Source organism: Macrotis lagotis, chromosome 6 (genome assembly GCF_037893015.1).
Source record: "Macrotis lagotis isolate mMagLag1 chromosome 6, bilby.v1.9.chrom.fasta, whole genome shotgun sequence".
In the NCBI taxonomy this organism is placed as follows: domain Eukaryota; kingdom Metazoa; phylum Chordata; class Mammalia; order Peramelemorphia; family Peramelidae; genus Macrotis; species Macrotis lagotis.
Genome location: NC_133663.1, coordinates 196,984,347 through 197,001,994, shown reverse-complemented (window position 1 = coordinate 197,001,994; position 17,648 = coordinate 196,984,347). Strand labels below are relative to the sequence as shown.

Here is a 17,648-nt window from a genome sequence, read left to right as displayed (position 1 = left end):
GTGGTCATTAACTGACTAAACTACTTCTTAGGTTAGGTAGGAGGAGGTATCTGGAGTTACAAATATAAAGTGGCACTTTTTGTGTACTTGAGTCACCTCTGCATTGGGCTTGGTCACCAAGTAAAGGAAAAACAGGGGTGGAGGGCCTTTAGCCAGCTTCTTATGATTTATGTAAGTGATCTTATCACCTTCAGTTCATAGTTCCAGGACCTAAAGTACAGAGCTTATAATCACTACCTCTATGAAATCATATCAGATTGATTGATACTCATACTTTTGAAATAGAGTGGGGTGTCAATGAATTATTTCTTTCACTAGTTACTACAAGCCACCCCAAAGTGTTGCTCAAAGAAAATATAACTGATATCCAATAGTTTGCAGAAGGGGTAGCAAAAGATCTTTGAATTGTGAATTTAGTTCCCAGTTAAGAAGGGAGGAAAGTCCTGGAATTATCATTGAATTATCCTGAATTATCACTATACCTTCTAACTCTTTTCCCTTAACTTGGAAGGGACCCAGGAATTAAAGAAGCAAAAAAGTGGAATGAAAGATTTTTTTAGTCATAGGGCAGAGTAAGGCAAATCTTTTGTCAAAAGGAAGACTACATTTAAAATATGACCAAAAAAATAAGCTTTTAAAAACCAGGTGGGGCTGAACCAAAGGCAGGACCCAACTTCATCCTGGAGAGGAAGGTTTCTTCCACAATTCTTAGAACAATGTACTCAAGAGTCTGTCCCCAAATTCTCTTGAACTTGGTTAAACTTCTTCCCCAGTTCTCTTCCATTCTCTTTTCACTGTTTAGCTTTACAATAACTACTCTACTTTTTCTTTGAAAACAAAACAAAACAAATAGAAAACCAAACCAAAACTTTTTCCTCTCTCTGCAATTAAGAATCTCTTAAGTAAAAAGAAGTGAAAACAGTCGTCTCTAAGAGATTCTTAAACACCACCCTGCCTACTCATTCTGTGCTGGACTGAAGGTGGGGAATACGGGTAAGCAACTGCGGAGGAGCATCACGGCGCACCCCACTGCGGAGCAGGGCGGCGGTCGGGGGAGCCACCTGGGTTGGGGCGACTTTTCAAGGCGGGGGAGGAAGCCCAAGGTAGCGTTAGCACGCAGAAGCAGGAAATTCGACAAACGAGGCTTGTGGGCAGGGCTGGCTACTTAGAGCTCCTCAATTGTGCCCAGGCAGAGAGAAGCAGAGGAAGAGAGGGCTAGATCGAGGGCGCCTCACAGCCCGACTCTGCCTCTCCCAGCTCAGGAAAGACCTTTTCCCAAAGCTCCTTTAAGTCTGGAGTTTCATTTTGGGGGATTACGTTTTTCCTCCCCTTGGCTCTGAGCCTGCAACCCAACCAAACTTTCACTGTCTTGTGCAGTGAGAAGTTACCCTCCCCTCTTCTTTCTTTCCTTCCTTTTTTTTTATTTCAGATTTGCTTTTATGTTTATGACGGTTCCTCCCCCACTTCTCCAAGATCATATGTTTTCAGTTTGACTGCTTTTCTCAACCTCTTCTGGGTTCACAGATGACTTCTTGAATTTTTTTTTATTCCCAAATCTTTTATTTATCCTTCTAAAACACCTACTGTCATCCCCTTACACTCTTCTCCCCTTCAAGGACATCTGTTTTAAGGTAAGCAAAAGATCATTATTACTTTACCCCTCCTTTGCGGGGAGAATGATCAGTGATGCGAATTTGTGCTGGAAAGATAGGAGCTTCCCAGGATTATGGAGACAAAAGCTTCACTAGTGAAAGTGACACTCTACCTGCTCATTCTACTCATCAGCGAACTGTCTTTTCTTTATAGGAGTAGGATATCAGGAGTGATTTCTTCTGGTCCCCGCTTTGTCTTTCGCTCCCGCTGCTAGGAAAAAGTTTCTTTATCAAGTTGCGTTGTGTATCAAGTGCAGTTGTGTATATTAAGATTACAGCTAGAATTTTCTTCATTTGAGTCTGATATAAAAGATTACTGGTTAGAGCTAGGATTTGTTGGAGTTCAGGCTCAGGAAAGTTATAGTTGATTATTCAACTGTAGATGAGAGTTATTTCTTGTGATCATAAGGAAGATACTTTTTAACTTCTAAGTGTCTTGTGGATGCTTTATTTTTAATTTATTTTGTCTTACCTCTATCTGAAAATGCACAGCTATAACTTTTTTGATTAGAGATTCTGACTTTCATGCCACAGGTGACTTTATCCCTCTTCACTTCTCTTATCTCTCCCTTCCCCTCCCTAATCTTCCCCAAGGGCAGCTTTTTAGGGAGAAAGGTGAATCCAGAATAAAAGCAAAAGCAAATTTGTATGCTATCAATTACTATTACTTTGGTAGAGTGAAAGAAGAAAAAATTTGAGTCTTTGGAGTCAATGAGGAAATAAAAAGGATAGCATCCCATAGCATGTCAAGTGTACAGTTTATTTTTGTTAGTAGTAATCATATCATTTTTGAGGCCTCCAAAACATACTTAAAATATGTGTAGATGTATTTTTTTTTACATTTAATCATTAGAGAGACAATGTTTTCATTTTTTTCATTTGATTATTGTGCAGTTTCAGGTAAGAAGCAGAGCAGCATATATGCCCTTTTCTAAGTATGATAGAAGGAAAAATAGCTTTCTCCCTTTAAGCTTTTACCATTAAGGATTGTAGGAGTATGGTATGTTGGAAAGAATGGTAGCTCTGGGATGAGAGGAACAAGATTTAAATCTTATCTCTGATACTACAGGTTTGACCTTGGCAGCAGTTTCATCTTCTCTAATATGAAAAAGTTGAACTCAGTGGTTTCTGAGGTTCCTTCTAGCTCTAAACAAATTGATTCTGTGATCTCCTGTTCACTCTAGTAGGTTGACCAGTATATATCATCCAGTTTACTCAGAAGAAAAATGTCAATCTATGGCATTTTCCAAGTTGACTTTAAAAAAAGAGCTTAATTACATAATCAAAGAATAGGTCTGGAATTTGGTCTGGAATTAATTTCATTTTTTATATTTCATTTTTTTCAATGAATAAAAATTGATTTTCTCTCCTCATCTACTATCTTCCCATTGTGGGGACAATAAAGAAAAAGAAAAGTAAGTATAAATATGCATAGTCAAGAAAAATAAATTCCTGCACCGGCTATGTCCAAAATATATTTCTCATCCTGAACTTTGATAATATCATCTCCCTCGTGAGGTTTCTTTGCTTCACCCTTGGTTTTATTGGTCTTGTGTGAATCTGAGTTCTTACATCTTTCAAAACTATTTGTATTTTTATTGGTATTATTATTACAACAATTAGTCTTTTTATTTCACTTCATTCTATATGATTTTGTATCTTCTCATGTTTCTCTAAAACCATCCCTTTCCACATTTCTAATATTTGCCATCCATTTTAAAAGAAGTGTTGCAAATATTTTAAATATTTTTATCTAATTGGGTACACAAGTGACAATTTGTATACATAAAATCCTTTTTCTTTTAGCAGGTTTCATATTGAAAGTAAGAATTAACTCATCAAAAATACCAAATAATCTCCAGCTACCTTATCTTATAGCATCTTTTGAAAATATAAAAGGAGCAGTGGCCTTTAGAAAGTTGTGACAAATGTATTCAGATGAGCATAAAGGAAATTCTTCTGCATGAGAGATCTGAAATGAATTCAAATAAAGAGGTTTAAAAAGCATTTTTGAGTGGGGGAAAAGCCCAAATCATAGTGTGACTAGATGTTGAGCTGAACTGTAATTTGTTTCTTTAAAAATGAACCTAAAAAGTCAGTAGTTGCTACTTTCCATAGATATTTTTTAAATCGCTAAAGTTCTTCATGTTATTGACTAAGTGATTTGTATTTCCTTTAGCTGTTTAATCATTTGGTGGCATAACTCACATCCTTAAATTCATATATTTGCAAAATTAAATTAAAATTAGTGCAAGAAGAGGTAAAACTACCATTTTAGTTTTTAAAATCCTCTAAAACCTGGCCTCCTGTACACTTATCCAGAGACATTACATTTTCTCACACAAGTACTTCATCTTCCAGCTTGGTACCTTTTCAATGACTAGTATAGTCTCTCTTTTTTACCTCCACCTACTGGCTTCCTTCAAGACTTCAAGACCTTCTTCATCAAGAAGTCTCTTTCAGGCAGATTGGTGTCATATTGATTAAAGTGCTGGAATTGGAATCAACCAATGTGATAATTTCAACATCCTGCCTCCCAGAGTCATTGGGATAATATTGTAAAGCATTAGAGTGCATAGTAAGCACTATTAATGTTAGCTTTGATTATCCTGTTGTCACCTCTCCCCCCTACCTACCTCATGCTAATGTCTTCCCTTTGTGAATTTCTCTCATTCATACTGTGTGTGTGTGTATATATATATATATATATATGTATATATATATATATATATATATATATATATATATATATAATACATATGTAACTTTTAAATAGTTCCCCCCCCCAGTAGAATGGGAGCTCCTTAAGGACAAGAACCATACTGTAGCCCCAGTGCTTAGCCTAGTGCTGACACATGGAAAGTGCTTACAAGATACTTGTTGATTACCTAATGAGTTTTTTGATCAGGTGGAAAATTGTGTGATTGGATCCATGAGAAAAGAGAGGGATATAGAAACTTGCAAGTCAATTAAGAAGTCATCTTTCTCCTTCCCAATCTATCACTAATTTGAGTACTGCCTACCTCAGACCTTTCCACTGTCTGAAAATGACAGAGCCATGAATAGAATTAAGATCTGGTTGATGGGGGGCAGCTAGGTGGTGCAGTGGATAGAGCACCTGCCTTGGAGTCAGGAGTACCTGGGTTCAAATCTGGTCTCAGACACTTAATAATAATTACTTAGCTGTGTGGCCTTGGGCAAGCCACTTAACCCCATTTGCCTTGCAAAAACCTAAAAAAAATAAGATCTGGTTGATGACTTGCCTTTTGTGGGGGATGGAGGGAGAGAAGTAAGATTGGGGGGAAAATTGTAAAACTCAAAATAAATAAAATCTTTAATTAAAAAAGTAAGTAAAAACTTCCAGAGCCTGACATGTAGTAGGTATTTAATAAATGCCTGTTGACTCTAATTGAAAAAAAAGATCTGGTTGATGGCTAAGAATGCAGATCCCTCTTTCACTCCAAGTCACCTTTAAAGCAAATGACAAACTCCCAGTCTCAAGTTGGTATAATTGTGTTATGTGTATATGTACATATATATGTATACATATATATGTATACATACATACATACTCTAATGCCAATTCTAAGCACAGAAGATGTCTGAGTACCATTTTTGCTTTTGATCTAGCAAGCATTACAGTAAGCTTAGAAGAAATTTGGGGGAGGGTGGGGTGGGAGTGGGGTTTGTTGGAATGGAATGGAAATGGTAATTTTCAATAGAATTATATCTCCCTCTATACCATTTCATTACTTTATGTTCCTGAAAAATACATTGTCCAAATTACACCCTGTACATGTAAAACATCTAGAAAGCATAGACAATTGCAAAGTCAAATTAAGAAGTATTTTGTTGACTACTTATTGTGTTTAGAACTCTGTAGAAGTGCTTCTTGAAGAACTTCAAAATATCATAGACTAGTGTCAAAAGGGGCAGCTAGGAGGCACAATGGATAGAATAATGGAGTGAGGAAGTTTCATCTTCCTGAGTTCAAAACTGACCTCAGACATTTCCAAACTGTGTGCCATTGGGCAAAGCCCAAAAGAAACTGTTTGCCTTAGTTTCCTAATCTGTAAAGTGAACTGGAGAAAGAAATGGCAAAGCATTCCAGTACCTCTCCCCAAATTGGGTCATAAAGAATTGGACATGACTGAACAATGAGTCAAAAATTTTTTTAATGTATCTTCAATTTGAACCATTGTTGTTTTGCTTTTGTAGAAAAATCTTGAACATCCAAAATGCCTTTGAGAGTCCTGGTCATTTTACTTTTGGTATTTATGCAGCAATGTACCCCAGGTAAGTGCTCATATCATTATATGTGTATAGAATAAACTACCTCCTTGAAATCTATATAAGCCATTTATAAGTTTTTCTTTATTCTGCATCCTGAGTGATTTGAGCATTTACTTTCTTTTTTTAATTTATTTTTTATTCTCATTTTGTACAAATGTTTTTCTTTACATTAATAAAATATACTTGTTTACAAGTAAACAAAATACCCCTCCCCCCATGAATATAGATAGACTTGCTTGGGCAAAAAAGTAAAGGGGGGGAGAAAAAAATTAAAATAAAAAAAAATAATAGTAATAATTGTAGCTATGGCCAGGTGGCGCAATGGACGAAGCACCAGTCCTGGAGCCACGAGCACCCGAGTCCACATCCAGCCTTGTAAACCCAATAATCACCCAGCCATGTGACATGCTAGCCACCTGATCCCCACTGCCCTGCAAAAACCAAAAAGAAGAAAAAAAAAGACCCAAAATAAAATAAAATAGTAATAATAGTAGGGGTGGCTGGGTGGCAGACAGAGCATTGGCCCTTGAGCCAGGAGCACCTGGGTCCAAATCCGGCCCCAGACACCCAATGATCACCCTGCTATGTGACCCCAGGCAGGCCACCCAGCCCCACTTGCCCTGCACCCTCCCCAAAATAATAATAACAAAAAATGTGCTTGAGTCTTTGTTCCAACACCATCAACTCTGTCGTGAGTGGGTCACATTCTTTATGATAAGTCCATCACAAAAGTTACTTCCATATTTTTCCAATGTTGCCATTGCTGATCGCAACTCCCTCCTTTCTTATTTCTCCACTACCATGTACTATATTTTCTCTCTCCTTTCACTCTGACTCTGCTGTAGGGTTGCTGAGTGGTGCAGCAGACAGATCCCTGGTCCTAGGGCCAAGAAGCCCTGAGCCCCCATACCACCCCTTAGGCCCAGAATCCACCTGGCCCTATGGTCCTGGGCAGGCCATCCAATCCCAGCCCCTTGCAAGAAATAAAAAAAGAAAATGTGTTATATCTGACCACTGTCCCCCCATGGTCCATCCTCTCCTCCTTTATTCATATCCCCACCCCTTCCCCCTGTTCCCCCCTCCTTCTTACTCCAGATGTCTATATCCCATTGAGTATATATGCTGTTTCCTCTCCTAGCCATCTCTGATGAGAGCAAAGGTTCCCTCGTTCCCCCTTGCCTCCCCCTTCCATATCATTGCAATAGCTCATTGTAATAAAAAAAAATCTTATTATGTGAAATAGCTTGGACTATTCCCCCTCTCCTTTTTCTTTCTCCCATTCCATTTCCCTTTTTTTCTTATTGACTCCATTTTTATACCATATTTTATCTTTGAATTCAGCTTTCTCCTGTGCTTCAACTATAAAAGCTCCCTCTACCTGCTCTATTAACTGAGATGGTTCATATGAATATTATCAGTATCATTTTTCTATACATGCAGTTCATCCTCATTAAGTCCCTCATATTTCCCCCCTCTCCTCCAATCTCCATGCTTCACCTGAGTCCTGTATCTGAAGATCAAACCTTCTGTTCAGCTCTGGCCATTCCAAAAGGAACCTTTGAAATTCCCCTGGTTCATTGAAAGACCATCTTTTTCCCTGGAAGAGGACATTCATTTTTGCTGGGTAGTTCATTCTTGGCTGCATTCTAAGCTCTTTTGCCTTCAGGTATATTGTATTCCAAGCCCTACAAGCTTCCAATGTAGCTGCTGCTAAGTCTTGTGTGATCCTGACTGCAGCTCCACGATATTTGAACTGTGTCCTTCTGGCTGCTTGTAATATTTTCTCTTTGACTTGGGAGTTCTGGAACTTGGCTATAATATTCCTAGGGGTTGGTTTTTTGGGATCTCTTTCTCGAGGGGATCGGTGGATTCTCTCCATTTCTATTTTGCCCTCTGTTTCTAGAATATCAGGGCAATTTTCCTGTAGTAATTCTTTGAAAATGATGTCAAGGCTCTTTTCCTAATCATGACTTTCAGGTATTCCAATAATTTTTAAATTATCTTTCCTAAGTCTGTTTTCCATATCAGTTGTTTTTTCAATGAGATATTTCACATTTTCTTCTAATTTTTCATTTTTTTGGTTTTGAAGTATTGATTCCTGATTTCTGGTAAATTCATCAATCTCCCTGAATTCTATTCTTTGTCTGAAGGATTTATTCTCCTCAGAGAGTTTTCTTATCTCTTTTTCCATCTGGCCAATTTTGCTTTTTAAAGCATTCTTCTCCTCAATAACTTTTTGAACTGTTTTATCCATTTGACCTAAGCTGTTTTTTAGCATGCTATTTTCTTCAGCATTTTTTTTGGATTTCCTTGACTAAGCTGCTGACTTCATTTTCATGTTTTTCCTGCATCTCTCTCCTTTCTTTTCCCAGTTTTTCTTCTAACTCCCCCATTTGATTTTCAAAGTCTTTTTTGAGCTCTCTCATAGCCTGAGCCCAATTTCTGTTTTTCTTGGAGTCTTTAGATGCAGGAGCTTGTGCTTCCTCATCTTCAGACTGAGCATTTTGATCCTTCTTGGGCTCATTTGCAAAATATTTCTCAATGGTCTTCCTCTTATTTCTTTGCTTGTTCATTTTCCCAGCCTAAGCCTGTTTTTTTGGGTGCTTCCTGAGCTTTTGGTGCACTCCCACAAGGGTCTCAGTGTGTGAGGTTCTGTCCTCCCTCCTGGTCTGTGAATGACCATAAGCGCCCCCCTCTGCCACGGGGCCGAGGTGGGGGGGGTGGCCTGTTGTTCTATGGGAGGGACTAGACTGCGATCAGGATCTGAATGTGGTCAGAGCTCCAGAGTCCTGTTCCAGAGGCAGAGGACAGAGCTCTGCAATCTCTCTCTCTTCACTCCCCTCCCTCAGCTCAATAGGCTCATGCCCTAGGGGCTCCTGCTTAAGGGCTCCTCCTGCTTCTGTTTCCTGGATCTGGGCTGCAGAAAGACCAGGCTGCTGGCTGTCTGCCCTGAGGCCTGGGCTCCACGTGCTCACCCTGGCAGAGGTCTCCCGCTGCTCCCCCACTCCATGCCGGTGCTCCCCGGGGTGCAGCCCAGGAGACTCCCCCGCTGCTGTGAGCTGCGGCCCCCAGCACCCTGGGGCTGCCTCTGGGAGGCTGAAGTTCCTTGGCTCTGGCGGGCCACCCCTCTGGTGGGCCGCCCCTCCAGCCCCAGGGAGCAGAGCCTTTCTGCTCTTTTCCAGGTTACCTTGAGTAGGAGAACTGCCTCACTGGGTCCCTTTGTGGGTTCTGTCTCTCAAAAGTTTAGTTAGAGTCCTTAGTTTATGAGTTTTTATCGGAGAGCTCCTAAGACTCGATCCCTTCATGTCGCCATCTTGGCTCCGACCCCCACTCCGGAGCATTTACTTTCTATTTAACAGTCTGTTTTGGTACAGCTATCAAATGAACAGACTTTCACAAGCAATTAAGTTGATGATATAATTAGGATGCAATTAGAAGACACTTTGTTCATGCTTTTATTAGAATGAATATTAGAATACCCCTTTCCTTGGAATTGAATGTTTAGGAGTATTGGTAAGTAGTATCTTCAATGTACAGCCCCTGTTTTTAGGTAACTAATCAACCATGGTTAGTTGATGCCTTAGAGTTTTGATGGCAGGCATTCCTTAATCACAAAGAAGGAATGTACTAGTTTATTTTAACTTTATTTATTACTTAGTTTATTATAACATTACTAATTACTCAGCTTTTACTTTTCTGTACTCTCTGTAACTCCTTGTGATAATTAAAGACTTTTTCAATCCTAGAAAGCTATGATCTGGGACAAACAGTCAAAACCTCTGAATAAATAGGGCAGATGGGGCTACAGGATGCATAGAATACCGTCTTGAAAAACCTCAGACTGAGATATTGGTCTCCCATCAATCTGCAAGATTCAGACAGGAAATTTCTACCCTTTCTGCTAATAGGTTTTGATCAGTTTTCAAAGTAAAAACTAGACTTCCAAGAGGAAGACTGTAGTAGAGAGAATAGAGCAGTTTCAGGTAAGGGAGAGGTATACAGGATATCCCCAAAGTCTTAATGAACAGTTTTAAGCTAATTTTGTATTTTTAGCATTTGAGGGAGCCCTTGTTTTTTAACCTGAACTGAAAAAAAGGTTATATACTCAAAAGATGGAAGTCATAGCAAGGACAGGTGACAAAAGATAGGTTAAGAGTGTCATTGGAGGATATAAAGAGCACATTTTCATAAAATGAATTGTTTAATATCTACAGGAATGGACAGAAGTAATGGAGTAGTTAATTTATTTAGAAGGGATAATTCATGCTTTCAGTTACATAATCCTCCCCACCCTCTAATACATACACACACACACACACACACACACACACACACACACATATGTATATATATACATATATATGTATATATACATATATATGTATATACACTCATTCATGTCGATATACTCTTAACTTTCTCTGTGCCTGGTTTAGAATTGTGGTGACTATAGGGAAGAAGTTTAGTAACCAGATGACTGCTGGTAATTACTCTGGTTGCACTCTAACAACAAAACAAAGTGGGTAGGAATGTTCTTCCAGTGTTGATTCTTCCCTCTTTCAAAAGCTAAGAAGAAAGATCAATCTTCACTCAGCCCTTTATGACTTTTGTGATTTGAGAATGTCACTTAAATTTACTACCTTGGTTTCTTCATCTATAACATGAAGGTTTGGACGAAATGAGTCCATAATCTTATGATCTTGTATGATAAACCCGGATGACTGTATATTGCCCTTTTGAGACTTATTTTTAAGTTGATCTTTGATGCTTATTTTAACCTGATTTTAGCTACATTAGAATACTTGGGGGGCAGGGAGGGCAGAGAAGGGGATAGTTACTTTATCCAATTTATGGGAGGCCAGGCATCCCAAGAGTATCTCTGAATATCTCTAAAAATAGCCCTGCCTTCTGGAATTGTTTTGTTTAACTAATGTAATTTTTGTAATACCTGATTGTTTTTAGTTATTTAGTTTATTTAAAAGTTAATATTGTACTTTTTAGTCATATTTCCTCTTTAACTCTACTTTTCTTGTTAAGATTCCTGTGTTTACCGAGATCACATCACTGTACTTGAAGGTGAACCTTATCACTTGAAATGCTGTCTGCCTTATGATCATCATCATCATCATAGAAACTCTTCTATCAGGTGGACAAAACGCTATGGATCAAACAGAACAATGACTCTGCATTCAAATGGGAGAATCATTTTTAATGATGATGCTATAGAATTTTGGCCAATTGAAATGATTGATAAAGGAATATACTCTTGTGCAGTAGGGTAAGTAATTTATTCTTTTATTTTGATTAATTTAATATTAATTTAAGTTTATTAGTAAAGATTGAGTATATACGAAAGTGTAAAAATATTCAGTGTGATTTAACAAATATTTGTTAGTTACAAGTATGTTAATGAACATGTTAAACATGTGTTAATGAAACTATGGTTCTATAGAATCTGAACTTAAAAGACCTTTCAGTTCATAGTATGATAAGGTGAGAAATTTACAACTATAATAGACATTAGGCATTATAACATCCAAGGTCACAAAATCTTAAATAAATTAGAATTTAATCCAATTATTCCCATTCTCTGATTCCATATCCAGAGGTCCTTCTATTTCATTATGTTTCTCTAAATAGAAAGCTCATCAATATATATCCAACTGATCATCTAGTTTTTGTTTTACTCAACTAGTTTTCTACAAAGATTATGACTCTATTTTTTTCCCTTAAGGACAATAAGTGGAGGAGAAAAAACATTTTAAAAGTAGAGAGAAGTATATGCACCATGACTCTTAAGTGAGAATTCAAATCGCAGTGTTCTGATTCTAAGTTTAATAGTCTTTCTAGTATTTTAGGAAACTTTATGACATATCAAGCCTAAGGGAGAACACTATTGTCCTTTTTAAATTAAATCTAAAAAATTGGGCTTATATCCTACACCTTGAGCCATTTATTCTCCCAAACTCAAATATCATAGTTTTCATGTTACTTTTTGACATATTATTTATTACTAAATTAATCAACTTCCTTCTCTGTCATAAACCTGTGATTCAGAATTGCTATTTGCTGAGGAGAAAAGTTACTTTTCCTACTATTTTATGCTTTCTCATCTCTATCCAGCTCCAGTCTGAACCTCCTCTTTTTTATCCTTTGCCATGGTCTTCCATTGTGCCACCTGGAATTCTCATTCTATTGTTACCAAACATCCCTTTTCTCCAGATTTCTCCCTCTCACGTATTTTTCCTGAATTTTATAATAAGGAAAGCTTTCCTGTTTCCAGAGCACATTGCCTACTTGGCCATTGTCTTCTTATTTAATGCTTTTTTTTTTCCTCATGCACACAGGACAATGGACAGATAAGGTTTTTGTTTCTCAATGCCACTTCCAGATCATCCTTTTTCTTCCATTTCTCAACAACTTCTCTTCTGAGATTCACTCTATCTATATCATCTATTACTCTTTATCAGACTCCAGATCATCTTTTTTTTCTTGCACAATCTTCCTTTCCACTTAAACCTTACCTTCATCCTTGGGAACTTCAGTATGCCTTGATGACCCCTGAAACAGCTTTTAATCTCTTAGTCCATTAACCTTTCTAACTCTGGTGTCTTATACTCAGTTAATCAATAGACACAGTCATATCAGTTTCACCCATAATTGTATTTAAATCCATTATCTTGACTTTTGTAATTCCCTTGTCTGAAAACTTCCTGATCTTCCAACATTCCACTTTTCCAATATAAAGATGAAATAAAACACAGTCACATTTATTCTCAAGATCACTTTTTTTATTGTTGTTATTCAAGTTTATCATTGTGTTCCTCACTTCATGGGAGTCTTATTTTTTATTATTCCAAACAATGAAATGCATAAGTCAAATAATGAATGTTTCTCTCATCTAACCTTATCCATCATTAACATATGAAATTTTACTATTGCCTAAAATTCAGGTTAAACAGATTTGTGTTGTGTAAGTGGGAACAAGTCTTTGTGACCTAAAATGAAAGTTTAATTGTACAATATATGAAATTTTAGGAAATTATTCTCTGGAATTTATGGTAACTGATTGTCACTGCAAGGAATTCTGATTAAGCTGCCTCCAGTTGAATAGATTTACTCTCCAAATAAAAGACATATAACTATGGTTTCCTAGTAGTATTGACAGAGATTGAATTCATTCTTGCACTATTAGGGCAGATCTAATTTCATGGGTGTGACCCTATGATTGAGGTGTGTATGTTTGTGTGTGTGTGTGTGTGTGTGTGTGTGTATGTGCTCTCCAGCTTCTGCTCACGTGTTTGTTTTGCCTTCTTCCTTTCAAATATGTTAATATCAGTGCCTCCACCTATGCCTTTCCCAATCTTCCTCTAAGCACTTCCCTCAAAATAACCCAATACACAGTCTTCACTAAAAAACAAAACAAAAAAAAAAACAACAAAAAGCCATTTTTCTTCCTTTAGCTGTTTATATGTTGCTTCTCACAGTAGAATGTAAACTCTCAAAGGACAGGGACTATTTACATTTTTGTTTTTACATCTCAGGCCAGACACTCTTGCTTTTTCACTCCTCTCTGACTCTACTACCCCTAGCCTCTCAGCTCTCTTTGTACATTATCTTGCTCCATTAGAATACAATTTTTCAATCTGTCTCTTATTAATGAGATAATGAACTTAAAAGGCATATATTTTGAGAGATGGCTAATGTAGGAATATGCTTTGCTAGACTATGTATATTTGTTATGAGGGTTCTATTTTTATTTATTTATTTTTTGGTTAATTGAGAGGAGGGAAAGTGGGAAGGAGAGAATAAATGTATGCAAATAAATAAATAAGTGTGGCCTTGGACAAACCACTTAACTCCATTTGTCTTGCAACCCCCACTAAAAATAAATAAATAAATAAATGTGTATATTAATGATTAAAAAAATAAAAAAGAATAAAATTCCTTGTGGATCTGTCATACTCATGTATTTGTATTTTAAATGTCCTGGGACATTTAATACAATAAATGCTTGTTGACTTAACTTGACTTGTATCCCCAGTGTCCAGAATCAAGAAGGAAGAAATCACTTTCATTTCAGTCTAAGAAATGGATCTTCTGGATCATCATCTCATCTGTAGAGTGACAACTGGGAACCCTTTTTCACCATTTCTTGCTTCCTCAGTGCTCTAGATATGGAGTGAGGGATAGTTTTAATGAGTGTGTATATTGTTCTGCTTTCTCCAAACTGTTTCAGTTCATATGTCTATCTACATTTTTTGAATTATTCATATTTGTTCTTCCTTTTTTCCCTTATTCATTCTCTCCTTTCTCCCTTTCTTTCTTCTTCTTTTCTTCCTCTTTGCTTCCTTCTTCATACCCTGTTTTCTTCCTTTCCTTTCCTTTTCTTCCTTCCCTGTTTCCTTTTTTGATGTACCTCTCTTTGTTCCTCATTTTTCTCTATTTGTCTCTCCTCTCTTCTCTCTTCCTTTCTTCTTCCCTTCCTTCTTTTATTTTTCCTTCTTTCTTTTTCTGCTATAACCATTATCATTTCAGGAAATCCAAATCGGAAGTTATGGAAAATCCCCCCCCCCCCAAAAAAAACAGCAACAACTACATATTAGCAACTCTTCTGTTCTTTATAAAGTTTCTTGGGGTCCTGACTAATTGTGACTTGCATGTAATCATATAGTTATTGTTTATCAGGATTTGAACCTATGTCTTCTTTACTCCCAAACTGACTTACTATCCACTGTGTAATACTGCCTCTCATAATTTCTTAGAATTCTAGAATATTCCATCATAAATTCATGCACCATAGTCTTTTTATAAAATCACCACATATCTCAACATCTTTTTTCAATATTCCCTATCATTAGACACTAATTTCTTTCCAGCTATTAAAATTGACAACAGTGGAGACTTGGAGGTTCTGTTTGGTATGAACATTTTTTTGTAGTTCTTATTACTGTACTGTTTTATCAAAGTATTACTATAGAATTTCTGAGTAGGAGAAGAGCAACTCTGGAAAAACTACCTTGGATTCATTTGTCCATAATTAATTTCCTCCCTGTTCCCTACTTTTGCTGGTGGGAGTGGAGAAGGGTGTGGAGAAGAGAGGGAGAGGTACTTAGAGGAGTCAGGAAAAAGATAAAGGAAACCACTCCCATTTCTTCACCTCAAGCCTTATTGGGTAATTACAAGCTTTAACTTAATAAATAGACATTGTGAAAACAAAGGAGAAAGTGCCATACCACATAGTAGTTGATAGAGAGAGAGGTCCTGAGAGTTTAATTCTTTAATTAATGCAATCAAGAATATAAACTTTCTCAATTTATTGAGGAAATGTTTCAGTTTTAGTAGGATTTTAGTAGGTACTGGATGAAGAAAAGGAGATTATAGGGGCAGGGAGAGTGATCCAGGATCAGGGTGCAGTTGAGGAGCAGGTTTGAAGATAAAATGGATTGATTAGGTGAAGGTGTGAGGTATGAAAGGAATTATGGAGGTGAATGAACTGAGCAACAGGACAAGATAAGTGGTGTAGAACAGAAAGGCTTTAAAATAAAAACATGAAGTGTTTAGTCTTGACCCATACTATAGCAGGAGGTTGATGGCTTGGAGGGGTGGGGAAAAAGGGGTGATGGTGGTGGTAAAGTATAGTTACAGTTGATAACTGGCAGATAGGTCCCTGACCCCATATAGCCAATCAGTTGTGAAGCCTTATCCAGTCTACCTACCCAACATCTATCCTATTTATCTCTCTTCTGTCTTCTAGGATAGCCAGCACCCTAGTTTAAGCTCTTACACCATCTATTGAAAGGGCATCCTAATTGATCTTCTGGTCTCAAGTCTGTCTCTTCTCCAAGATATCTTCTATACAACTGTCAAATTGATTTTTTTTCGAGACACAAGTCTGACCTGTTCAGTAAACTCCAGTGATCCTCCTTTTTTCTCTAAGATAGAATGAATCTCCTCTTTTTGCTATTTAAAACTTTTCACAGTATGGCTCCAAAATACTTTTTGAGTATCATTATATATTTCTCTTCTTCACACACTTTAGGGTCTAATCAAACTGATCATTTTGCTCTTCACTGTACATTTCCCATCATCCTGCTTCATACAGGATTGTTGGCCATGCTTGGAATGTATTCCTTTCTCGCTTCTTTTTAGAATCCCTAGTATCATTCAAAAATCAATTCAGGAGATTCATCAAAATGTATTTATTTATCAATACATATATATTGATATACAAATACAGGTATGCAAAATACACATACACACACACACACACACACATACATACACAGATGACCCTGTGAGTGTATGCAAAAAAACCTGGTAATCATACTAGCATATGAGATTGTCAGTCAGAATTTTAATGGAAACAGTCAATACAACAAAAAGGAGGTCTTTAATTGGGACAAGTGAGTTGCAGCTTGGGATACCAGACAACAAATGCTGGGGTACAGCTGGGTGGAACTGGAGCAGGTTTTATATAGGATTTAAAGGCAGAGAGAATGACTAGATGGCAGGTGGGAGGGGTTAGGTATCACTCTGTTTCACAAGATAACTTGTTTTGCATAACAAACAAAAAATCCATAAAGAAAGCTTGGGACTCTCAGGAAGGGAGAGTTTGGGAGGTTTGCAGAGTAATCTGAGACTGGCAGGACTTTGTCTGGTCAGCCCCAGGCAATTGACTGACCTGGAAATGTAAATCAGGTCAGGTTCTGTCAGCTCTCACTCAATTGTCTCTATTTTAGGGAGAGGCATCTTATGGTGGTTCTTATGATGAGTTTTGAATGACACTAGGTGGAGGTGCGGAAGGAGTTTATATTGAAAAGAGCTCCACACAGAGTTTATGTCCTTAAAAATAATAATAATTTTAAATTCGTGTTAACCATCAGTGTTTGTCCTAATATGGGACAAACATTAACCTCCAGAGTTTGGTCATAAGAAAGAGCAAAATGGAGTTAACATACACATTTATTAATTAATATTTCTCTAAGTTCTCTGGTTATGTAGGCATGAATGGAAGGGTCTCACTAGAGATCCAAACCCCAAAATGGACTTAAGGGGTTTTTATAGTTTTTACTATAATTTGACTCACTGAAAATCCATTCTGGCTTCAAAGAAAGGAATGGTCTCCAATTTAGGATGAGGCAGGGGCAACTCAGGATGGGTGGGGGCAACTTATGATGGCATGGAGGACAACTCAGAATTGGGTAGAACTAGATATCTGACATTCCAGAAAAAGGACCACTCTATGCTAAAGATCTTCACAAAGCATGGGGACCCCTCCCCTTCCTAACCTTAGGTTCTATCTTGTTGGGATTTTGAAGACAAGCATGCAAACCTTTGTTTCTTAAGCTGACTTTTTTAACATTCAACTTTGTATCTGTTCTTAAGGACTAGGTTCTCTTTTTACAATTGAGGTTTTCTTAAAGACAAAGTTCATCTGTTGTTATTGCTTATTTGATCTGATTAAAAGGTGACTTTGCCCAATTCTGTTCTTAAAGGTCCATTAAAGTAAGTCATATATACATATATATATAATATATGAATATATATATGCAAATATATATTTTAAAGGGCAAAATTCACTATTCACAATATATGTCCATATATGTGTACAAAATAAATGTATGTGCATATAATGCCTGTGCATGTATACATATACACAAAGTCAAGATATTCAATTCCTTCATTACATTCATGAGGAAA

The 17,648-nt window shown here is 37.2% G+C and overlaps 1 protein-coding gene across 2 annotated transcripts in view; it reads left to right on the top strand.

Moving 5' to 3' along the window:
- The first annotated feature begins 1,145 nt into the window (after positions 1-1,145).
- IL18R1 (interleukin 18 receptor 1) overlaps positions 1,146-17,648 on the top strand; it is a 67,196-nt gene continuing 50,693 nt past the window's right edge. For both annotated transcript variants that reach the window (XM_074192213.1, XM_074192212.1), the window contains exons 1-3: positions 1,146-1,631; positions 5,871-5,948; positions 10,983-11,223. In XM_074192213.1, the coding sequence (XP_074048314.1) occupies positions 5,891-5,948; positions 10,983-11,223 (299 nt within the window). In that variant the 5' untranslated portion in view covers positions 1,146-1,631; positions 5,871-5,890. The remainder of the gene's footprint in view (positions 1,632-5,870; positions 5,949-10,982; positions 11,224-17,648) is intronic.